We start from the raw sequence: 24,055 nt of genomic DNA, 5'->3' as shown, positions 1-24,055 counted from the left end.
TGAGTTACCATAGTTCAAACCAACTATAATTAAATAATCCACATTTATACATTATATCCCAGAGAATTCTAGGTCCTAGTGGACTAGAGAATTCTGGATGAGGAAATACTTGGGTTTCCTCCTCACTGCCTGACCTCTCTCCACTGAATCCCATATCCCAGGGCTACAGTGTCCCCTGGAATCTGTCACAGTATAAGCCAGAGAGCTGGAGGTTCTCCTTGTATGGATAACCATCTCAGATACAGATGCGCTTGGCAGGGCAGAAGCTCAGAGGGTCTCAGCAGGTGTCCCGGGTCTAGGTCCACACACACGCACACACATACACACGCTCAGGCAGTCTGTGACTGGATATGGAACAGCAGTGAGTCTCCACCCCTGGAGACATGTCTGAGCTAGCCTAGGAGGCCAAGGATAGTTCCTCTGCATGGGCTTCCAGCTGCCTTTCCTGGCAAGGATTCAGGGGTGGACAACTGAGTGAGTGGAGAAGCAGAGGTTACCATCTCTGCTGGCAGCTGAGGGGGGCTGAGGGCCAGGAAATCAATGCCGTTCTTTAGGGCCCCGCAACTATCTGGTGCCAGCCCCAATCCAGGGTTGGATCTGCACCTAAACCAGGAACCCAGTGTTCTCAGGGCTGCTAACACAATGGATGGGAGTCACTATCTATGCATACACACTCAATGTGTCAATTAATTAACTTATAGGAGGGGTATTTTATAAATACTCAAAGTACTGCAAATCTCAACCACCACCCAAAGCACAGTCTTCTGAAATCAAGTGATACCAAATTATACCCAGAAGGAACTTTGTGAGCATATATTCCCAGCCAGGTCTGAAGAATGTGGGACAGGGCTAGGAGTGAAGGTGTTCCCTCTCAGCCCATGAAGGCCCCACAGCAGAGGGGACTCGGTGTCTCCTGGACACAGGGCCCCATCCTGTGCCTCCAGTGGATGCTATTCCCATTAGTCGCGATCTCTAGGCCGTTGCTCCCTTCCTGCACCTGCCAACATGTCCTGTCTAGATGTGCTGATATGACTGGTTGTGCCACAGTAAGAGTCAGTGCCAGGAAGCAGACTGGCTCATCCTACTGTGTGCTAATCTAATTAAGCCCACCCTCCCAGGGTGAGGTTTCTGGAGCCTGTGTCCATCACACTGCACCGTGAAGGGGCTTCATGAGCCCCACCCTTCCTGGACACCAACTGCTCTCATGAGCCTGCTCCTCCCAGACTCCTGCTTCTCCCCGTGCCCCACCCCTTCCTGCACCTCTTTCCTCTGTATTCCTCACTGAGCCTGGATGCTCCATGCTGCCTCCCAGAAGCCCACAGCTACTCCCTCCAGCCCTTTTCCTCCAGACCGGCACTTTTCCCCTCACCGGGCCCTTCTCTCACTCTGACCCCCTCTGACACCCATACCTCCTAATGCTAGCTTCTCCCTATACTCCACTCCCCTCTCATCCCCTCCCCTTCCCACATGCACTCCTCCCTAATGTCTCTAACCAGGAGATTTAGTTTCCCCTGCAACGGGCAAAGGTGGGAAAAGAGAAAACAATCACAATTGCCTCTCAAAAGCAGAGGCTTTTGGTGTCTGAGAGTTGTGTGTCAGTGTGACTGCAGACCCCTCCCTGTGCTCAGGTGGATTACATCGCCAGAGCAAGAAAGATGACAGCTGGGGACACGGTGAGCTCTGCAGAGGCCCAAGGAATGGAGACGCTGGTATTCACCACCAGTATCCGACTCACCTGTATTGCTTTATTCTCATCCCCATGACCCTCAGATCCCCCCCGAAAGCCCGGCATTTGAGAAATGCCATTTCAAGACCTCGCCCCTGTCTCCTTTCACCACCACCCCAAACCTCCCCTCAGCTGCACCGCATTTGGGGGTGACCAATCCAGGAAAAAGGCAAGGAAGGCCCACAAAGGCTCTGGGGAGCTCCGAATATGGGAAGCATCAACTTGTCTGGGACCCCCTGGAGGAAAGAAACTTCCACAAGGCATCTGTCTACATCCCAGCTGTGCTAAATGTTTGCAAGGATGGGGGGCTTTAGTGGTGCCACAGTGTTTATTCCCCTCAAAAACGGCATTACCTTACGTGACTTGATTCTCCGCTCTTCAAGATATCTTTGCAAACCATCCTCCCACCAAGTTCATTTCAGTATATTATGGAGAACAATTTAGCTTCCCGTCCCTTAGAGCTTCAGTTTCTAGGTTGAGAGTCGCACCCTGCAGGGAGGTAGCCCCAACTTCAAGTCCCATGTCCCCCAGTTACTCCCATTTAGTGGGGCATGGAGGGGAGGGAGGAGGCAAATTACTTCAACTCTTTAATTTTTTTTCTTCATTGATTGGGGATGATAATGAGAATACTGATAATCCCTGCTTTATGTTTAAGTGAAATGACATTAGAAATGATTGGCACATACCGAGGGGTCAGAGCATGTTCACTGCTACTGTCATTATTTTGCGTGGTGCTCACTGCTGCCCAGGAGTCAGCACTGTGGCCTACTGTCTGCTGTCACCTTTCCTTTGTCTGCCAGTCTGTACAGGAGAAAGAAGTGGGATACTGACTAGTGTCCCCACTGCCGTAGTGAAGCCATTGCTTCAGAAGGCACAGCTGATGCAGCAGGTTTGGATTTAAATAACTATTTTTCTCCCTCTGTCACCTAAGCTCTCTGCAACCCTGTCCACGCAAGTCACCTCAGCAAACACCCAAGACCAAAACTGAGAAGTGCTGTTAATGGTGTGGAGAACAGCACCGGTCAAAATAAGACCCAGAGCCCGAGCTTGCAGACTCTGGATGACAACTGGGTTCCCAGGGCAAACTGACACATTCCCTCCATCCTCATGGCAACCCATGTGAACGCCAGTTGGAAGGGAACTCAGAGAAGTGCTAGACTTCATGACTCAGGCGTGGGATGTGGGCTTAGAAACCAAAGAGAGAAGCAAGTGAAATGCTTCTATTTCAATAAGAATGTAATTTGGAGCATTATATTCAAATCGAAAATCCTTTAGCTGCTACTGCTGTTTTATTTCCATCCTGTTATGCCACCGAAACTTTGAATGTTTCAGTTAAAATGCATCACCTACATTAGCCATCATTCATGGTGATGCAGGGGATGTGATTGCACTCTTTGGGGGTCCACTCACAGCCTGAAGTTGTACATCAAGCCCAACATGTGTGAACTTTTAGGATTTCCCTGACCTGCACCCCCTTTCCAAGCACTCTCCACCCGTTTTGGCCTTTGCTCATCATTTCTCTCACCACTGCACAACTGATCTTCCCGATCAGGAGGCAGCTGCCACTGAAAAATAGTTTGCTAACCACAGACCTTAAAGGAAGGGAGTACACCATCCATTGTAGTGAATGGGCGGGGGGGTGGGGCACACAGGGAAGCACTAGCATTGGTCACAAGGAAGAAGGGAAACTGTGGGCAAGGAACTTTATTGTGGTTTCCATGGGAATGAATGGGCATATGGGAGGCTGGATAAGCAGGCTTTGGATGGGCTAGTTTGAATAATTAAAGGGGGCCCCGGGGTCTAGACTGCCCCTAGTTGCCTGGTACTTGAATATAGTTGAAATATTGGCCTGGAGTGTGAAAGCCCAATAGAGAAGGCACTTGGGGGGTGAGCTCTGGATTGGTTGGTTTGCTTTTGGAAGGCACAATCTAGAGTTTGATAGAATTGTAGCCCTGGGGGAAAGGATGAAAGTCCCTCCAGGGTCAGCCAGGGTCCAGAAGCTAAAGCATGAGAAAACAGAAAATAAAAGACAGTTAATACACTTGGTTATGTCACTTGTTACTGGAAACTCAGTGGTTTTCATTGACTGAGGAGCTGGCATTCAAGTTTTTCTACATTCTGGTCACTGCCACAGAGTCCAGCCTTGCTCACCACTCTGTCCTTTTCCCCTCTAGAACCCTAAGTTCCACCAAAACTGCACTCCTCAGAGTTTCTCATCAATTCAGTAAAATCAGTGCAATAAAAGCAACATCCTTGTATGATTTATTTTTCATGCCCCCTATCCAATATCTAGCTAGCCAAAGCCTATCTTTAATGTCACCTGATCTTTGAGAATTGGTGGTGGGGTGGGGGCCCGTTCACACAGGTAATGCCATGCACAGAGCTCTGCCCATGTAAGTGCCTGGGAAAAAACTCTTCTGTTTCTTTTCATCCACTCAAATGCTATCTCTCCTTCAAGTTGCAGATAAAACCTCTATAAAGACTCCCCAGCCCATTTGAATTTTCTTGCTTCCACCTGCCTTTGATTTTTTTTTTTTAATGGCCCTTATAGCTTAAAACTTATTTTGCTGATAGTTGTTTAGCATGTATTGGTTTTGTCACCTTGCCTGTGAGCACCTGGAGAAGAACATGCAGGTATGTTCTTTGTCATTTCAGAGGCTTCTGTGCTCTAACACTCATGAGATCAGTGATAAGTAGGCATTGTTAGATTAGCAAGCACTGAGAACTGCCCTGTGAATCAGCAAAATGAGTACTGGATGGGATTTCATAAGACCTGTGCCTGGGATGGGTTCTTGAATTGATTTGCAATCCCACCTCTTATTGCCTACAAAGCCAGGATGTTTGCAAACATCTGTAAGTGTGTGAATTCAGAAGCTCCTATATGTAACAGTGATTTCTCCTTCCCTGGTTAGGGAGTTTACTCATTTACCTTTGGATTTTCAGCTTGGATTCTTCTATAGTGGGGTTCAAGATGTCCCATGAATATGACCAAATTTTCAGACTTGATGTAGACTGGAATAGTGTTTGCCAAAAGAATAAAAATTTTAAAATAGAATTTTCATGTTCAGTCTGATTTCTTTTCTTCACTTTTTTTTTTTTTTTAAAGATTTTATTTATTCATTTGACAGAGAGAGACACAGCGAGAAAGGAAACACAAGCAGGGGGAGCGGGAGAGGGAAAAGCAGGCTTCCTGTGGAGCAGGGAACCCGATGCGGGGCTCGATCCCAGGACCTTGGGATCATGACCTGAGCCGAAGGCAGACGCTTAACGACTCAGCCACCAAGGAGCCCCTTTTTTCCACTTTCTTACTGCATTACTTTGCAAGCAAACAAAACAAAACAAAAACAGATGGACAAACAAACAAAAGTAGGATCATCTGCCTAAATACTTGCTTATTTTGTTGGCAGGCCTGTGGGGGTTGCACCATGGCCCATTTCCCCTCTCCTACATCCGGCTTTAGCTATAGGCTCCCATTTTCCCCAGACGAATATATCATCCTCTCAAGGTGATGATATGGCCTAGTTAGTGTGGAAATGGCTGTGGCATTCTGGAAGAAAAAGAAAATGTAATGAATAAGGCATAGAGACCTCCCACAGGTCATTGTGTCTCCAGTGCATGTTTATGGAGGGTTTGTATTTACAATTCTAACAGAGGGCAAGAGAGGAAAATGGCTTACCTTGTAGAGAGAATCTGTAGATAGAGCTCCTCTGCTGTGGGTGGTAAAGATACATATCTGCCTGGTGGGAGATGCAGGACCTAGGGGAGTTTTCAGGGTCCTGCCAGCAACCTGATTTTATGATGACTTTATTTAAAGTTATTTTTTGACCTTTGTATCTGTGTGGCTATTGCTTAAATGCCAATTTGTCTAGTCCGGTTCTTACCTAAATAAAACAAAGGACTTAAAAAAAAAAAAAAAAAACGGGATTTATAGACATGATTTACACCTACTAACCTAGTATTTGCATTTATGAGAAAGCAACCACTGTTTTCTACCCTGCCTGAAAATAATATCCATTTCTTCTGGATTCCAACCTGAATTTGACCAGTCATGAAGGAAATATGCCTGTGGCTGAGCACAAACTAATTTTTTTTCTTTTCTTTTTTTCCCCCAGGATTACACCTTAACCATGTATTTTCAACAATATTGGAGAGATAAAAGGCTTGCCTATTCTGGGATCCCTCTCAACCTCACGCTTGACAATCGAGTGGCTGACCAGCTATGGGTGCCTGACACATATTTCTTAAATGACAAAAAGTCATTTGTGCATGGAGTGACAGTGAAAAACCGCATGATCCGCCTTCACCCTGATGGAACGGTGCTGTATGGGCTCAGGTCTGTCTGTCTTTTCAGGGCCAACTTCGCAGTTGCATGATGCATTGGCATTGAATTTCTCACTTGAGATGATTATAGGGAGTGAGGCCACGTCCTCAGATTAATTAGGAGACAACCATGAAACACTGAGATTTGCACATACACACAAATCTTATAAATATAAGATTTGGGGCATTACAGTTACTATAAATAGTCACCATGCAAGGGAAAAACTTCCCCCTTGGATTGATTTTAAATAACTGGGTTGCCCTATCTAAGAACACAGATTCCCTGAGGACAGATATCCCGTATCATAGCCACAAAGGCCTGAATTAATATTGCTCTGAAGCTGCAGAGGTTCACAATAAAGTTTTCCCAGAGCTGTTTGCCGAGTTGAAAAAAATGTCTAGTTTGGCCATTATATGGATATAATGGTATAATGGATACAATGGATATCCATTATATGGATATATGGTATAATCTCAGAGCTTCATGAGGTGGTGTCACCAATATTTATGGGAATGACTAAATGTGAGGCTTCCTGATGAGAATCATCTCTCACCAGGTCTCCTAATGAAATCTCTTGAATCAGGAAACCAGACTGCTGCCTGGAACCCTGAGGAGCCCCTGGGCTTCCCTGGTTACCCTGGAAACCACCAGACCTTCTCATGATGCTCCACCACTGCTGGTGGCTAATTATTTGAATATCATCACCCTTGTTAAATGGTGATCTTGAAAATCTTTTGTCTCGTGTTGATTTTGCAATGATTTTTTTGTTTTAATTGTTTTAGAGTAATTTGTGTGTCTGTGTCTGCGTATCTGTGTCTGGGGGTGGGTGGGTAGGTGTGGATGTGAGTGTGTATATGCACACGTGTGTGTCTTTCTTGATCCCCTGGCCTAAAAGTGCCTTTGAGATCTTCTAGGAGTGACCACAGTTTTGAGTAGGACACGGGTGGATATCTTGGAGAAAACATTTATTATAAAATTTTGTGAGTCCATAGGCCTTTAACTAAGACTCCTGCAGGAGTTATGAGTCATAACAACATATATTTAAATCCATATCATTGTGACTTTTACTGCTTCAAATGAGGAAAGGGGATTATTTAACATCGTCTTAAGTAGAAATTGTTGAGTGACTTTCTCAAAACAGCAATATATAGAATAAGAGAATTTTAGCAAAAAATCAGACTTTTTAACTGTGAGGGGAAAAAAGTGATGCATGTCAACCAAGCCATGGTATTACTGTGTTAAAAAAAAAAAAGTTCAGATTGATGTTTCTCTGGGACATTTCAAGCATTTTGTATTTTTGCCTGGAAATAAAAAATGTGGATGTAAAATTCTGGAGGTTTTGACAAGTACATCAGTTCTACAAAAGATTACCCAGAAACCATGTGAGCATGAAATGAGGAGTCATGTCCCTCATTTATCTGCCCCCCAAAAAATGAATAGAAAAAGTGTGTATGTGTTGTGTGGGCTGGGGGGAAGAACAAAAAGAAACAAATATCAATAAAAATTAAGCCTAGATTTCTTAGCTTTTTTTAAAGATTTATTTATTTATTTATTTATTTTAGAGAAAGAGAGAGAATGAGAACATGATCAAGGTGGGGAGCAGAGGGGAGGGAGAAAGAGAGAAGCAGACTCACTGCTGAGCCTGAGGTGGAGCCTAAGGCAGGGCTCAATCTCAGGACCTTGAGATCATGACCTAAACTGAAATCAGGAGTCGGATGCTTAATCATCTGAGCCATCCAGGCGCCCCTAGGCTTCCTGTCTAAACAAAACTTGCTACTTGGGTTTTCTCCATTTTTATTTCTGCATTCTTTATTTTCTTACCAGAGGTAGAATACGTTAGTATACCTCTATTGAAACTAACTGTTAGGATAGTGCCTTAGTCTATTCTGGCTGCTATAACAAAAGACCATAAGTTGGGTGGCTTATAAACAACAGACATTTATTTCTCACATTTCTGGAGCCTGCAATCCAAGATCAAGGTGCCAGTGTCGAGGGAGGGCCCACTTCCTCGTTCATAGTAGGCACTTCCTTGCTGTGTGCTCAGCTGGTGAAAGGGGCAAGGAAGTTCTGTGGGATCTCTTTTATAAGAACACTAATCCCATTCATGAAGGATCCACCCTCATGACTTAAGCTCCCACTTCCTAATACCACCACCTTTGGGGGTTAGGATTTCAACATATGAATTTAGTGGGGGGGACTTAAACATTCAGACCATAGTAGACAGAATGATATGATATGAATGAAAGAACTGTAATAAATTTCCAAGCTCTGTTTGGAAGTGTTGGATTTAACACCATAAAACATGCAAGAATAAGAAAAACCAAAAGAATAAAACTATATCCTTAGCTAATACTCTGCTTGTACATTTATATATAAAAGTTAAGTAATTATATAATAAGCTATGGGAAGTTTTCAATAATAAACTTGGTATAATAACTTTAAGAACTCTCTAGTCAAATTTATATCCATTATACATCTCAAACAGCCTCTTAAGTCAGTAAATGGATTTCTAAATAAATAGCTGTTTTTATTCAAATGTAGTCTTAATATACTCCTTAGATCTTTATTTAGAACCTCATATTTTTGAAACAATTCTTCAGATCTCTGTGGACCTGGACAAGCTGTCAGAAAGAAAATCTCTAAACAACAGACCGCCACATTCTGCACATGCTTAACAGCTACCCTGTGCCATCTGATTCCTTTTGAAATTGGCTAATCTAGAAATTTCTGCCTTTAGGTTTAAAAATCATACATAGCTATAGATATTAATTTGAGTTTGAAGTAATTTGAATTTTCGGACAAGAAGCACCTTAGTATTTCAAAATACTGATAATGTTATTAAATTCATGTATATACATATTCTGCGTTATTTTGTGTGAACTGAAGTACCATTTATATGTATTCTATTTTATACACACACACACACACACACACTCACATACAGTATATGTATCGTGTTTTCGGTAAAAAAACAGTGTGAGTGTTCACATTGGTAAGACACCCTCCATAGTCCTCTTGGCCCCAAACTTTATCATCCCTTTGCTCTTGTTCTCTTGTTGTGCTCACTGGATCATGTTAGTGACATGGCAAGCCAAGGATGGGCCAATGTATGAAACCCCAGTGATACAGTATATCCTTTTGGTATCTAGGTACCATGGCATGAACCTGAAGGAGGTCTGGTGCAACTGAGGACTTTAGCGAGTTAAACTCCCATGAAGGTTTATGGAGCACTAGGATTGTTGTTTATCTCCTGCTTTTACAGTGCTGCTGATGAAGTTCCAGCCCAATAGGGATTGCTTTCTCCCTGGATATATCTCTGAGATACTGGTTGTCCTGGCTATACCCCTGAGACATTAAGGTTGATTTTTTCTCCCCATTGGAGACTGGGATTGCCTTCACCTGGCTATAGAGCAGTTGGGTACACTGGTAGGTCAATCACCATTAAGCTTCCCTAGGCTCCTTTTCCTGTTCATGTCCAGCCATTGCAGTACAGGATCAATGAGGGCTTTTTCTTTATCAAGCGTAGATGAAGATCTCTGGCTGTGGATGAGCTATCCATGACGTAGGTTTGTATGTCATCTCAGTCTTATTCTGGGAAATCATTAATCCATTACTCTGATGATTCTGCAAAAGTGGTCGATGACTGCTCACACAGTTGAGAATGATCACGTTCTTGTAGCGATAAAAGGTCATTATAAATCATGAACTATTTTTTCAATGACTCTTTTAGCCCCTTGAGTTTGAAACTTGAGTTAACACTACCGTGAGCTTATTGGCTTGAGCTCAGCTGAATAAAACAGTGATCTGAACCTCTTACACATGTTTAAGTCACCATGTGATGTGAGAGAATGCTCTAGATAGAGTATACATACCATCCTAAAATAAAACTGGGGCTCTTTGAATTTCCTTTGGGCAGCCAAACCTTTTCAGGAACTAGGAAGATCTTGGCTAAGATGTTTATGGATCTTGGTCCTATTCCTGTCACAGTTTTTCTGTTTTCTTTGGTGCTGGGCTGGAGTTTTTTTGCTGCCTGTGAGAAGGCAGAGTCATCCCTCTCCTGCCTTCCCGTGTTTCTTTTTCAGTCAACTGATCATTTGATGTCACTGAATATCTCACCTAGCACCATTTTGTAACATGATCTTTTCTTCAGGCCATATACTTTGTCTTTGAACTTTTTTTCTGATGCTAGGAATTGGTAATGGGTTCACAAAATAGTATTTGATTTGCTTCAAAAAGCACCTGAGAATCTAAGGTTGAGTCATCTTCATCAGAACAGTGTAGCCATGTTCTTCCTGAGAAGCTTATTGCAAAATTTGTTGGAAAATAAACTGCAATATTTCCACTTGCTATAAAAAATACTCAAAATTGTTAAAGTTGACAATCTGATAATGAAGAAGTTGAACGCAATGTTAAGATGAAACTACGACTTATTTCACAAGATTCAAATTAAGTCATCTAATTGGTTTGGCTGTCATCTTATTTTGAAACTGCTTTATACAGTGGTTCCGATCAGACATCTTTTTCCCCCAGAAAAGATGTAAGGTAACACAATTAATAAGGCCCATGTGAATTGAGCTCAGGTGTGCTTACTTCCCAAACTCCTGTTTCCCAGTCACTTTTATGTAAGTAAATAACTATTGATGAATTGCTTTCTAAAAAAGATTATGCTGGGACCCCTGCGTGGCTCAGTCAGTTAAGCATCAGACTCTTGATTTTGGCTCAGGTTATTCATGATCTCAGGGTTGTGGGATCGAACCCCATGTTGGGCTCTGTGCTCAGCACAGAGTCTGCTTGTCCCTCTCCCTCCCCCCACTTGTGTGCTCTCTTTCCCTCTCCCTCAAATAAATAAATAAAATATTTTTTAAAAGAAGGATTATGCTGATTTTTACTCCTGTCAGCAGTCAATTACATATTTAGGGTTGTGACACATGCTTTGGACTTTATCCTTATTTTGGCTACTGTAAATAACCTATCTATTTACTTCATCCCTCAGGGCTGGAGAAAATCACTCATTTCATTTTAAATTCACACTCATAAAATTCTATGTCTTCCCTATGCTCACCCATTCCTTCCCTGCTTTTAAAGACTCTTTCACACCTTCACTTTAGTCACCTCCCACCACTCTCATTTGATGACATCACCTCATACTTTAATTAAAAACAGAGAAGCCTCTTCATCTTCCCATTTCCCATCTAACATGCTTATTACTAACGCTTTGACTCCTCCACTCACTCCTTATCATGCTTCCAGAATGCAGACCTTCCTTCCACTCCTCAGAAGTATCAAGGATTAGGATGTGCCTGTCTTAAGGCCTCTGCAAATGCTTTTTGCTGGATGTAATACTTCACTTCTAGATGTTCATGTTTTTAGCGTTATGGAGTAATTATGTAACTGAGGACAGTTCAACTGTCACTTCCACAAGGAGAATCCTGCTTTGATCGTCTATTCCCTTTCTATTACAACATCTTGTCTTATTTTTATTATAGCACTTATTCAGATGTAATATTATCTTGTCATTTTATTGCATCTCTTATTTATTGACTTTTTGTATTTATCAATGATGGTGGGGGAAGCCACCATGAGAATTCTAATTCTTCTTTCTGTAGCATTTCTATTTTTATATTTTCTATTTAGATTCTTAATCCATCAGAATTTATCTTGGTTGGAATTATGCTCATTAAATATTACTTTGAAAAAGTGTTATACTATATTCAATCTTTCCTACATAACTGTGACATTTCTGAATTCATTCATGCCTTCATTCATGGCTTGTGGCAGAGTTTTGTCATTTTCTTTAGACAGCCCACTCATATTTTGATAAGGTTATTCCTATTCTTTATGTGTGATACTGTTAGGAATGGGATCATTTTTATGTTATTTTTCCAACTGACTTTTACTGATATGTGGGAAAGCTATAATCTATTTGTTTATGACTATCTTTGTTTAGGCATTTATCCAATATCATATCCATCTAGGCTAACTGGTTAATACTCATGAGGATTTTAGTCTAACAAGCATATTGTTTATAATGATAAGTTTTATGTTCATTTTCATTAGTTTTATTCTTTTTTCTATTTCCTGATTATTGCATTGATTTCAACTTCCAGAAAATGAAACAGTAGGGTTAACAGTGTACATTATTTCCTAGTCTTTTGTCATAATAAGAATGCTTCTTGTATCCCACTATGAAAAGATGATTTACATTTTCAGTTTAAGGTAGTTATGACTCATTCTTTTACTTCCACTAAAAAAGTATATTTTTTGACTACCAATTAGTTTCTGGGAACTGTGTCATGAGTTGGATAACACAGATAATCACCAACTTATGGAGTTTATATTCAAGAACTAATTATAAATCAGATCACTGACCCCAGATTATTTTTTCTTTATATATAAGAAATAAAAATGGATTTTATTAATTCACTCCTCTCTATTTGCTCACTTTCCTAATTTAACCTGTAACTGAGATGTATTAATTCCCTACCTTGATTCATCTTTAAATTCCTGAGATAAATCCTATTTTATCATGGTGGGCAATACTCTTTAAAAAACTGTTACATTTGTTTTGTTGATGGCTAACTTACAATTGTTTTTATTTTCACTGAAAAATAATTGACATAAAATGTTCTGTTGGTTTCAGGTGTACAACATATTGATTCAACAATTTGATATATTGCTCAAGCTTACCGTGATAAGTTCAGTCACCATACAATGTTATAATATTATTGACTATACCCCCTATGCTGTATTTTTCATCTCTGTGACTTATTTATTTTATAAATGGAAGTTTGTACCTCTTGATTCCTTTTATTCTACCAACCTCCAACCCATTTCCCTTCTGGTAGCCACCAGTTTGTTCTCTGTATTTAAGAGTCTGTTTGTTTTTTGTTTGTTCCCTTGCTTGCTTTGTTTAGATTCTACATACAAGTGAAAGCTTATGGTATTTGTCTTTTTGTGTCTGACTTATTTTACTTAGCATAATACCCTGTAATTTCATCCATGTTGTTGCAAATAACAAGATTTCATTTCTTTTTATGGCTGAGTAATATTCTACAATGTGTGTGTGTGTGTGTGTATCACATCTTCTTTATCCATTCATCTATCAATGAACATGGGTTGCTTCCATAATCTTGGGTGTTGTAAATAATGCTGTAATAAACATAGGGGTGCATATATCTTTCCAAATTAGGGTTTTCATGGGCAAGGGTGGGGGGTAAGTGTCCATAGTGGAATTACTCCCTCATACGGGACTTCTATTTTTAATTTTCTGAGGAACTTCCATACTGTTTTCCACAGTGGTTGTATCAATTTACATTTCCACCAGCATGGGGGGGTCCCTTTTTTTCTACATCACTGCCAACACTTATTATTTTTATCTTTTTTGATATTTGACATTGGCTGGTGTGAGGTGATATCTCATTGTGGTTTTGATGATTGATGGATGATGGATTGATGATTTTCCTGACGATTAGTGATGTTGAACATCTTTTTATATGTCTGCTAGCTATCTGTATGTCTTTGGAGAAATGTCTGTTCAGGTTCTCTCCCTTTTTTAACCAGATTGTTTTTTTTTGATGTTGAGATGTGTTCTTCATATATTTTAGATATTAATCCTTTATCAGATATATCATTTGCAGATATCCTCTCCAATTTACTAAGTTGATTTTTTGCTTTGTTGTTCGTTTCCTTTGCTGTACAAAAGCATTTTATTTTGGTGTAATCCCAATAGTTTATTTTTGCTTTTTTTTTTTTTAAAGATTTTATTTATTTTTTAGAGAGTGAGCGAGAGAGAAACAGCATGAGAGGGGAGAGGGTCAGAGGGAGAAGCAGGCTCCCCGCTGAGCCGGGAGCCCAATATGGGACTTGATCCCGTGACTCCAGGATCATGACCTGAGCCGAAGGCAGACGCTTAACCATCTGAGCCACCCAGGCGCCCTATTTTTGCTTTTGTTTCCTTTACCTGAGGAGACATATCCATAAATATGTTGCTATAATTATTCTTTTAAAAATCCTTAGACAACAAGTTTATTGGTGGTAAGCACACCTTGTGATCTAGTTTATTTGTCCCCCAACATCCCCTTGCACACTGTTCAGTGAGGTATTTCTTCACCTTATAAAAATTTGGGCAGATCTCATGGTTTTCTGCCAATGTTTTAGTAATAGTTCTTTTTCATCTTTATGTGACACAGGAATTCTCAGGTCAGTGTTCAATACTAAGTTCAGATTTAGCATTAATATTTACTCTTTCCATAGCCCAGCCCTATTTTAGGCTAGAAGCATGTAGTGGCAAAGGGAGGATAGTTGATTTCTCAGCCTCCCTGATTCTGCTTTCCTCTATACCCCTCCCACCCCACAACCTAGGTTGACAGCCTACCTATGACTCCTCCCATTTTGAAGATTTAGGGGGTGGAGGGAAAATAAGGAAGAAAAGTTTTACTTGAGCTAGTACCATCTTTTTCATGGCTTCATACTCTCTGGACTTAGAAGATATTGAAAATTGACTCTTCTCAGAGCTTCCCACCAGGAGGCACCTTTCTTCAGCTGGTCCCTTGACCAGCATTGGGGGTTGGGAGAATAGGAGAGTAGGCTATGTTTCTATTCTGTGGAGTCCCTTGGAACTCTTTCCTCAGCTCTAAGAATCCATCTTTCATAGTCAGTTTCTATCTCTCTACCCTGTAGGCAGCCCTGTTATAGAAGATCCAAGATAACTTTGGATCTTCCATTTTTTTCCATGTAGCTCATTTTTTCCTGTGATCCACGGGAAATATGCCCACATTCCTCATCTAACAATCCAGTTGCTATTCAGTCTCCTCTATTCCTACCACCTCAAGACTACTCTGATTGTCCCAAGTATGAAGCAGACACCATTCCCCCTGGAATCCCAACTGAAGGAGTTAGTCTCCATAGGGATGGCTGAAGACCATCCCAAGAAATCTATTCCCAGGTTAGTTCCTTCTTTCTCATTACTCTGACTCCAGTTAAGATCTATGACTTGGCTGAAGTTTCTAAGAACCATGGACCAATTCACTGAAATTCCCTAGTAAATTATTCATTGGTGAGGTGGTAATGTGGGGCACTCACACATTTGTGATATATACCATACAGATTCTGTTAAATATATCAATAGATTATATCTGTCTTTATATTTCATGGTATGTTTTGACATAACATGAATCAAGAAGATTTCTTTTTGTATGTTGTGAAGTAGATTATATTATATAGTAAATATATATTCCTAAAAGGGTTAGTATTCCTGTAAGTACTTTAAAAAATTACTCATAAATATACACGTCATATGAAATGTTTTGTATAGACGCATGGTACTTTGAATAGGCTCTTGAATGGCATTTTCTACCCTGGCACACAAGGCTTCAGTTTCTGCTATACTTATAGTTTTCTCTAGATTTTCTTCTTGCACCAATCTTGAAAATTCACGTTTTTCAGGAAAATGTCCTTTTTTATCTGGACCTTCTAAATAATTAGCATGTGTATATGCATCGCCCCCTAGAATACATTATTATATGCCATTTTTCATTTTTAATTTTGTTCAGTAGCATAAAGAAATACTCATTTTTTAAATTTTTAAAGAGATAGCTTTTGATTTTATATCATAATTCCATTTATTAATTTCTGCTTTATCTTTATAAACATCCCCCTCCTCTTGATTTTAAAGATCTCTTTATTGGGGAGTGATATCAGCAAAATGGCAGATTAAGAAGCTTCAGGCTCTTGTTTCTGTACAGAAATATCAAAAAATAAGCAGAAGCTGTCTGAAATAACTTTGTAGGAGCTCCGGAAAACATTCCAAAGTTTGCAGAAGCCAACCAAATGCCAAATAAAGAAAAAACTATATTCAAAAGAGTTGGAAAGTTTTGTGACATTTTTTACCTGCCATTTCCCCATCCCCTCCCTGGTTCAGGGGCAGGTGGCAGCCTAGTTACCAGTTTCCTCCCTTGCACTGGAGGGAACAGAGGAAACCTTTTTTGTAAATTATTGTGTACATATGTTCTCAGTTGTCTGGAGGGTAACTGAAGGACTGAAGCTCGATGCTCGTCTCTATTTACAGGGATAACTCATAATGCAGGCAGGAAAAAAAAGCAGTCTGTGCTCATAAAGGCTACATGTCTACAAACCCATAGGTGTCCAGGGCAAGAGACTCAGGGTAGAAATATGAAATAAACCATGGAAGGCCCAAAGGAGAAGCTGGAGTGAGACTCTGAGAAATCAGGTTATTCAAAAGCAGCTAAGTATACAGAATTTAGAAAGCTATGCATATGCCCAGGCAAAACAGTCCCAAGAAGACCTTAAGTTTTTACCTTGGCTGATACCTAGGCTCAGGGCCATCCTAGCCAAGTGGTGAAAGAATGTGCCAGGACAGAGCCAATCTGCACAGACAGGAAGAGGTGCCTGTTTTCTCTATTTATTGTTTGTTTGTTTGGGTTTTTTGTTTGTTTGTTTTGGCTCCTGCCATTCAAAAACATCTCTGTTAAAACATTAACTGAATATGAACTAATAGAACAAAGATTTTGCTGATTTTATTGATAAAGTATTTTTTTAAAAAGTTTAGAAATGCCTCAAAATAAATGAATTGTTAAAACCTTCCTAAAAAAGAACAACAAGAACAAAAAAGAGAGCAATCCCTGTGGGAAGGAAAAAAAATCTGATTTTTAGAGTTGCAACATTATAATAGTCAAATGACCAATTTTCAAGAAAAATATCACAAGACATACAAAGAAAGAATAAAACATAACTCATTCAAAGGAATAAAATAAATTGACAAAACTGTCCTTGAATATGCCCAGACATTGGACTTACAGGATGAAGACTAAATTGTCTGTCTTAACTATACTCAAAGAGCTAAGGGAAAACATGGACAAAGAAACAGAAGGAAATTGAGAAAATGACACAGGAATAAAATGAACAAAATAAAAGAAAGAGATAGAAATTATAAAAGGGACCAAACAAATTCTGAAGCTGAAAAACCCAGTAAATCACACTAATTTACTAGAAGGGGTTGGTTCACCACCAGATTTCAGCAGCCAGAAGAAAATATCAGCAAATTTGAAGATAGGACAATTAAAATGATCAAGTCTGAGAACAGAAAGAAAAATGATTGAAGAAAAGCAAATGAAGCCTAAGGGACTTGTGAGAAACCATCAGGTGCACCAAGAGATGAGCATGAGAAAGATGCACAGTACTGGCTAAAAAAATCCCTGAAGCTGATAAAAAACATGAATCCTCAAATCCAAGAAGCTCAATGAACTCCAAGTAGGATAAAACCAAAGAGACCCACACTAAGACACATATAATCAAACTGTGAAAAGCCACAGAGAGAATCTGGAAATCATCAAGAGTGAAGTAACTCATCCTATATAGAGGAGCCTCAAAACAAATTATCAGCCATTTTTTTTTTTTCATCAGAAACCCTGGATACCAGACGGCAGTGGAATTATTAAATATTTGAAGTGTTGAAAGATAACACCTATCAAAAAAAAAAAATTCTAAATCTGGCAAAACTGCCCTTCAGAAGTGGAGAGAAATTAATAAATTCCCAGGTAACAAAACCTGAGGGACTTCATTACTACTAGACCTGCCCCACAAGAAAGGCTAAAATGTGTCTTCAGTTTGAAATGAAAGGATACTAGACAGTAACTTGAAGGTATATGAATATTAAAAGATCCCCAGTAAAGGTAAATGCAACTAGTATTACTTTAATTATTTTTTATAACTCATTTTTTCTGTTATTGAAAAGACAAGTGCTAAAAAATAATTGCAAAGCTATGTTGTTAGGTACACAATGTATAAAGATGCAATTTGTAACATCAATAACATAGGGTGGTGCAAAGCAAATTAAGAAAAGATTTTATATGTGGTTAAAGTAAAGCTTATGTCAATTCAAATTAGATTATTAAAATATTAAGATGTCATATATAATCCCCAGGGTAACCAAAAAGAAAATATCTATAGAATATACATAAAGGAAACAAGAAGAGAATCAAAACATCTCACACACAAAAAATCAACTCAACAGAAAAGAAAAAAATGGAGGAAATGAAGGAACAAAAGGCTACTGAACATACAGAAAACAGCAAAAATGTAGAATTCTTTCCTTATTAGTGATTACTTTAAATATAAATAGATTAAACTCTTCACACAATAGCTAGAGATTGGAAGAATGGATACAGAATAAAACAGGATCCACCTATATGCTATTTACAAAAGACTCACTTTACATCTAAAGACATACATAAATTTAAAGTGAAAGGATAGGAAATGTATATTCCATACAAATAGTAACAAAAGAGCTGAAGTGGCTATACTAATATGAGATGAAATAGACTTTAAGTCAAAGACTATAACAAGACAAAGACGAACACCATATACTGATAAGTCAATTCTCTAAGATTTGACAGTCATAAATATATATGTGCACCAGACATCAGAACTCCAAATATATGGAATTGAAATGAGAATTAGTTCTACAATAATACCAAATTTATGAGATGCTGGCAAACAGTGTGAAGAGGAAAATTTATACCTGTAGATACATACATTGAAAAGAAGAAACCAACTTTACACCTTAAGAAACTAAAAAAAGTAAAGTAAAATGAAAGCTAGCATAAAGAAAAAAAGAATAAAGAGTAGAGTAGAGATAGATAAAATAGAGAATACTAACACTATGTAGAAAAATCAATGGAATGAAAATTAGGTCCTTTGAAAAGATCAGCTAAGTAGAGAGATCTGCTACTCCAGCTATTGCTGCCCAACAAAAATCCTTATACTCTGTGGCTAAAATTGTGTTTGTTTGTTTTGTTTTAAGATTTTATTTATTTATTTGACAGAAAGACACAGCAAGAGAGGGAACACAAGCAGGGTGAGTCGGAGAGGGAGAAGCAGGCTTCCAGTGGAGCAGGGAGCCCGATGCAGGACTCAATCCCTGGACCCTGGGATCATGACCTGAGCTGAAGGCAGACGCTTAACAACTGAGCCACCCAGGCACTCCTCCATTTCTGATTTTTGTTATTTGAGTCTTCTCTATTTTTTCTTAGTTGGTCTAATTAAAGGTTTGTCTACTTAGCTGATCTTATGTTATACCATATACAAAAATGAACTAAAAGTGGATCAGATATGTAAATTGGAGCTAAAACTCTAAAACTCTTAGAAAAAAATGGGAAAAGCCTCATGACATCGGATTTGGCAATGATTTCTTGGATAGGACATTAAAACACAGGCAACAAAAACAATAACAAAATATACATTGGACTACTGCAAAATTAAAGACTTCTGTGCATCACAGAACACATCAACAGACTGAGAAGGTAACCAGGGGAAGGGGAGAAAATACTTGCAAATCATATATCTGATAAAGGTAGTTAATATTCAGATTATATAGAGAACTCCTACAAATCAATAACAACAACAACAACAAATCAAACAATCAGTTTAAAAATAGGCAAAGAACTTGAATATTCTATTTCTCCAAGGACGATAAACAAATGGCCAATAAGCATGTGAAAAGATGCTTAACATTATTAGTCACTAAGGGAATGAAAATCAAAACCACAGTGAGATACCATTTCATACCCATGATGGCTATTATGAAAAAAAAAGAAGAGAAAATAGGAAGGAAGGAAGGAAGGAAGGAAGGAAGGAAGGAAGGAAGGAAGGAAGGAAGGAAGGAAGGAAGGAAGGAAGGAAGGAAGGAAAGAGGGAGGGAGGGAAGGAGGGAAGGAGGAGGGAAGGAGGGAGAAAGAAAAGAAAAGAAAAAAGAAAAGTGTTGGCAAACTTATAAAGTAATTAGAATCCTGATGCATTGCTAGTAGGAATATAAAATAGTTCAGCCACTGGGAAAAGCAATATGACTACTTCTCAAAAAGTTAAACATAGAATTATTGCAAGGTCCAGCAATTCCAATTCTAAGTATATACCAAAAGAAACAAAAGCAGTGACTCAAACAGTTTTACACCTATGTTCACAGCAGCATTATTCACAATAGCCAAAAGTTGGAAACAAACCAAATGTACATCAACACATAAATAAACAAACTGTGGTATATACATACAATGGAATATTATTTAGCCTTAAAAAGATATAGAATTCTGACATATGCTACAACAAGAATGAATTTAGAAAATGGTAAATGAACGAAGCCTGGCACAAAAGAACAAATATTACATGATTCCACTTATGTGAGGTACCTAGAATAAGGAAATTTATAGAGAAAGTAGAAGACAGGTTACTAGGTCTGGGGGCAGGGTGGGGGAGGGGTGGCAGTGGAGAATGGGGAGTTAGTGTTTAATGGGTACAGAGTTTCTGTTTGGGATGATGAAAAAGTTCTGGAGATGGATTGTGGTGATGGTTGCACAGCAATATGAATGTCCTTTGCACTAAACTGTACACTTAAAAATGGTGCAAATGGTAAATATTAATCATTTTAACCCAATTTTTAAAAAAATAATTCTTTATTGTTTCATGTTTAATTTGTTGACTGTATGCTGTTTGTTTGTTTGCTCTGATTGTCTAATAAAGCTGTTTCATACCCATTTTCTGTCCTATACCTATCTTCTCTCTGTTTTCAAATCTCTGTCTTCTTCTGCCTTTAGGAAGGTTCTACATGTTTGCCCTCTCCTTTCCACTTTAACTGCTGTCCCCAGACAGGAACAGCACCATCATGTGGGAAATTCAGAATTAAAGACCCACCCCAGACCTTCTGCTCTGAATCTGCTTTTAACAAAACCCCTCAGTGACTTGTATGCCCATTAAAGTTTAAGAAGACATCCACGTCATTAAATTATTTTCAGCTGTGTCAATTCTACTATCTGTCTTCAGTATAAATTTCAATTCAGTGCCTATGGCTGGGAATCCTAGCATTCTTTTCTTAGCTTTATAGCATTTATCTATGCCTTTATCTCAGGCTCTTCTTTCCCTATGTCTCCCTGCTCTTGTTCTAAAGAGAGCATATGCATTCATGTCTTTAACTACCAGACATGTATCTTCCAAATGTTTCAACTTTCATTTTCTTCACTTCCATACTTTTCATAGAACACATTTTTGTTTTATTTATGATTATCCTTAGGTGGGATATATCCTAGAGACAAAGTGATTTTCTAGTGAGACTAATGGATATGGTGACCTTGGTCTCCTTCTGCCTCACTCTCACCTTGGAAGCCTTAGCCCCTTAGGGTATAAATCTGAAAATTTGGTTAATGTACTCCATTTGGTAATGCCTAATTGTGTTCATTCAGAGTAGGACCCTCACTTCTGACTGCTGGGTTAACTGACTAGGCCCTGAAGTCAGATGCAATGTATGATACTTCAAATAGAATCTTAATGATATCTTCCACTCTGGTATGCATGGCTTCCAAGTCCTGTACACACACACACACACTGGAATATTATGCAGCCATCAAGAAATAAAAGCTTGCCATTTGCAACGATGTGGATGGAAATAGAGGGTATTATGTTAAGCGAAATAAGTCAGTCAGAGAAAGACAAGTATCATGATCTCACCGATATGAGGAATTTGAGAAACAAGACAGATGATCATAGGGGAAGGGAGGGAAAAATGAAATAAGACGAAACCAGAGAGGGAGACAAACCGTAAGAGACTCTTAATCTCAGGAAACAAACTGAGGGTGCTGGAGTGGAGAGGGGTGGGAGGGATGGAGTGGCTGGGTGATGGACACTGGGGAGGGTATGTGCTATGGTGAGCGCTATGAATTGTGTAAGACTGATGAATCACAGACCTGTATCCCTGAAACAAAGAATGCATTGTATGTTAATAAAAAAAGTTTTTTTTTTTTTAAAAAGAAAGAAAAAAGAAATGTGGCTAATGCATCAGAGGAACTGAATTTCAAATTTGATTTCATTTTAATTAATTTAAAATTTAAATGTAAAATAGTCACATGTGCCAGTGTCTACCATTTTGAACAACATATTTCTAGATGTGAAACACTGCCAAGTGACATAATCAGACCCAGATAGTTGGGGAGTACTTTCCTGGTACTTTCAAACTGATTCCTCCTTTCCTCTTTAGAGTGTGGAGCCTGTGGTGTTCTCCTTAAGAACTTCCTCAATCATCCACTCTGACTGTTCTGTTCCTGGCAGATGATTAAGGATCTGGCATACGCCTTTCTGTTGGTTTTGGTTTTCAGCACTATTACCAGTTTTGGCCTTTGTGTTGCTTTATCACCATATTGTTTGAAAATCAGGAGGAGATGCATCAGGGCCTGTCTCATTTGCCTTATGTTACTACTCATTTCACCAAGATTGAGATTTCTAAAATGATAGTGGATTTTTCCTGAAACATGGAGATAGATGCTCCTGTTTTGGAAAAATGCTATCTACAAAGGGCTTTGCTATCTTATGACACTCTTGAGAAGTATCACATTGTGATTTCCATTCATTTATAGGAAAATTTATGCTTTTCTATGTACGTTGTTACCTGTGTTGATTGTTGTATCTCTTATCTATTGCCACAATGTTTCTGTGTAACAAATAGCTAGAAAGCCTCAATGCCAGATGATAGTAAGTGTTCATTACTTGTGTGTCTGTGTGATTAATGAGTATCTCTGCTCATCCTGGCTAGCTCATTCACAGACCTGGGGCTGGATGGTCTCTGCAGGGATGAGTGGGCACCTCCATCCTGCTCCCCATGGCCATTCTCTGCCTAGGACAAGCAGATTCATCTGAGCATGGTTTTCTCACAGTAAAGGCAGAAGCACAAAAGAAGACTAGAAACAGAATGCCTATTGGGAGCTAATCTTGAGACTGACACATTGTCACTTCCACAGTTCTGTCAGACAAAGCAAGTCACAAAGTTGGGCCTTATTCAGGAGGTGGGCAGACAGCTTCTTTTTAGTGAGAAGAATTGTAAATGACATGGCTAAGAGAGTAGATATTGGGAAACAAGGAAAGAATGGGGCTGCCAACACAATCAACTTAACCCAAGGACTTTCCCAGCAACATGCTCAAAGAATCTGCATACCAAAGGCTTTCAGACAGTTCTGTGAATGTATTTTCTTATATTTTTTGTAAAATGAAACAAAAATTAGAGTAAGTTAAATGTTGGTTTATGCCTTGTATTTTTTCTACATTGAATAGTAAGCACTTGCTTTAGAATAAAACTTAGTTTGAATTATTTGACTTAGGTCCTTAACCCTAGCATCTGTGTTCCTATTCCTGGAAAAATGCCTGATGAACCTGGCATATGGAGAACCAGGAAGAAGAGGACTATGAGTTACCACAGAGCTGTTGCAAAAGGCTAAATGATTACCTGTAAAGCAATAGCCCAGATGTGCTGCTATCCCATGACCATAGATAACAACTATTTCTCAGAGTTCTCAGACAGCCATCCCAAGTGCAAGACAGAGGTCACACAGGAGGTACTGCTAACGTGCTCCTGGGCCCTGTTAGTTAAACAACATTATGATCAGAGAGCTAGGACTCTACTGATGGCTGCATTTTGCTCTCATCTTCCCTGCAGGCCAGGCCATAAAACCCGTGGGCATCAACATTGGCCTGCTAAGAATTCATCCTGCAGCAGAAGGATTCACAGAGACTACCTGGTTATTAACGCAGGGGGTATCACCAAGCATCTTGACCAGTAAGCCCATGGAGTTCTCAGTGAGTCAGTAACTGTGCAGGGCCAGGGCTCCCGCTTAGAGTGCTTGAGAGGGCAGGTGTCCCCTCTTGCACTTAGATTTCAGGGATTAAATCCAAGAAGGACTAAGCTATCTCTTTCCCTTTCTACTTCTTGAGTCCCATGCTGTCTGCTTATGCTTGATCTCCCATATCTTCAAAGTCATTGTTTTGTTCAGTGACTATTTATGGGACACCTACTGTGTGCATGTGAGAGCTATTCCAGGCACTGGGGAAATGGCTGCTGACAGGAGAGACAAAGCCCTGCTCTCAGACTCATCTGAGGAAGTAAAAGGGACCTACAGGTCAACAAATAGATGGATGTTCGAACTGTAGATAGTTCTGAGTGTAATGAGAGCATTAAATGA

At 39.5% G+C, this 24,055-nt stretch overlaps 1 protein-coding gene across 2 annotated transcripts in view; it reads left to right on the top strand.

Annotated features, from left to right (window-relative positions):
- GABRB3 (gamma-aminobutyric acid type A receptor subunit beta3) overlaps positions 1-24,055 on the top strand; it is a 228,883-nt gene that overhangs the window by 162,922 nt on the left and 41,906 nt on the right. For both annotated transcript variants that reach the window (XM_045901866.1, XM_045901867.1), the window contains exon 4: positions 5,839-6,059. In XM_045901866.1, coding sequence (XP_045757822.1) covers positions 5,839-6,059 — 221 coding nt within the window. The remainder of the gene's footprint in view (positions 1-5,838; positions 6,060-24,055) is intronic.

Source organism: Mirounga angustirostris, unplaced genomic scaffold, assembly GCF_029215605.1.
Source record: "Mirounga angustirostris isolate CCGP_5_RB_7025 unplaced genomic scaffold, mMirAng1.0.hap1 SCAF_9, whole genome shotgun sequence".
Taxonomy (NCBI): Eukaryota; Metazoa; Chordata; class Mammalia; order Carnivora; family Phocidae; genus Mirounga; species Mirounga angustirostris.
This window is presented reverse-complemented; position numbering and strand designations above follow the sequence as displayed.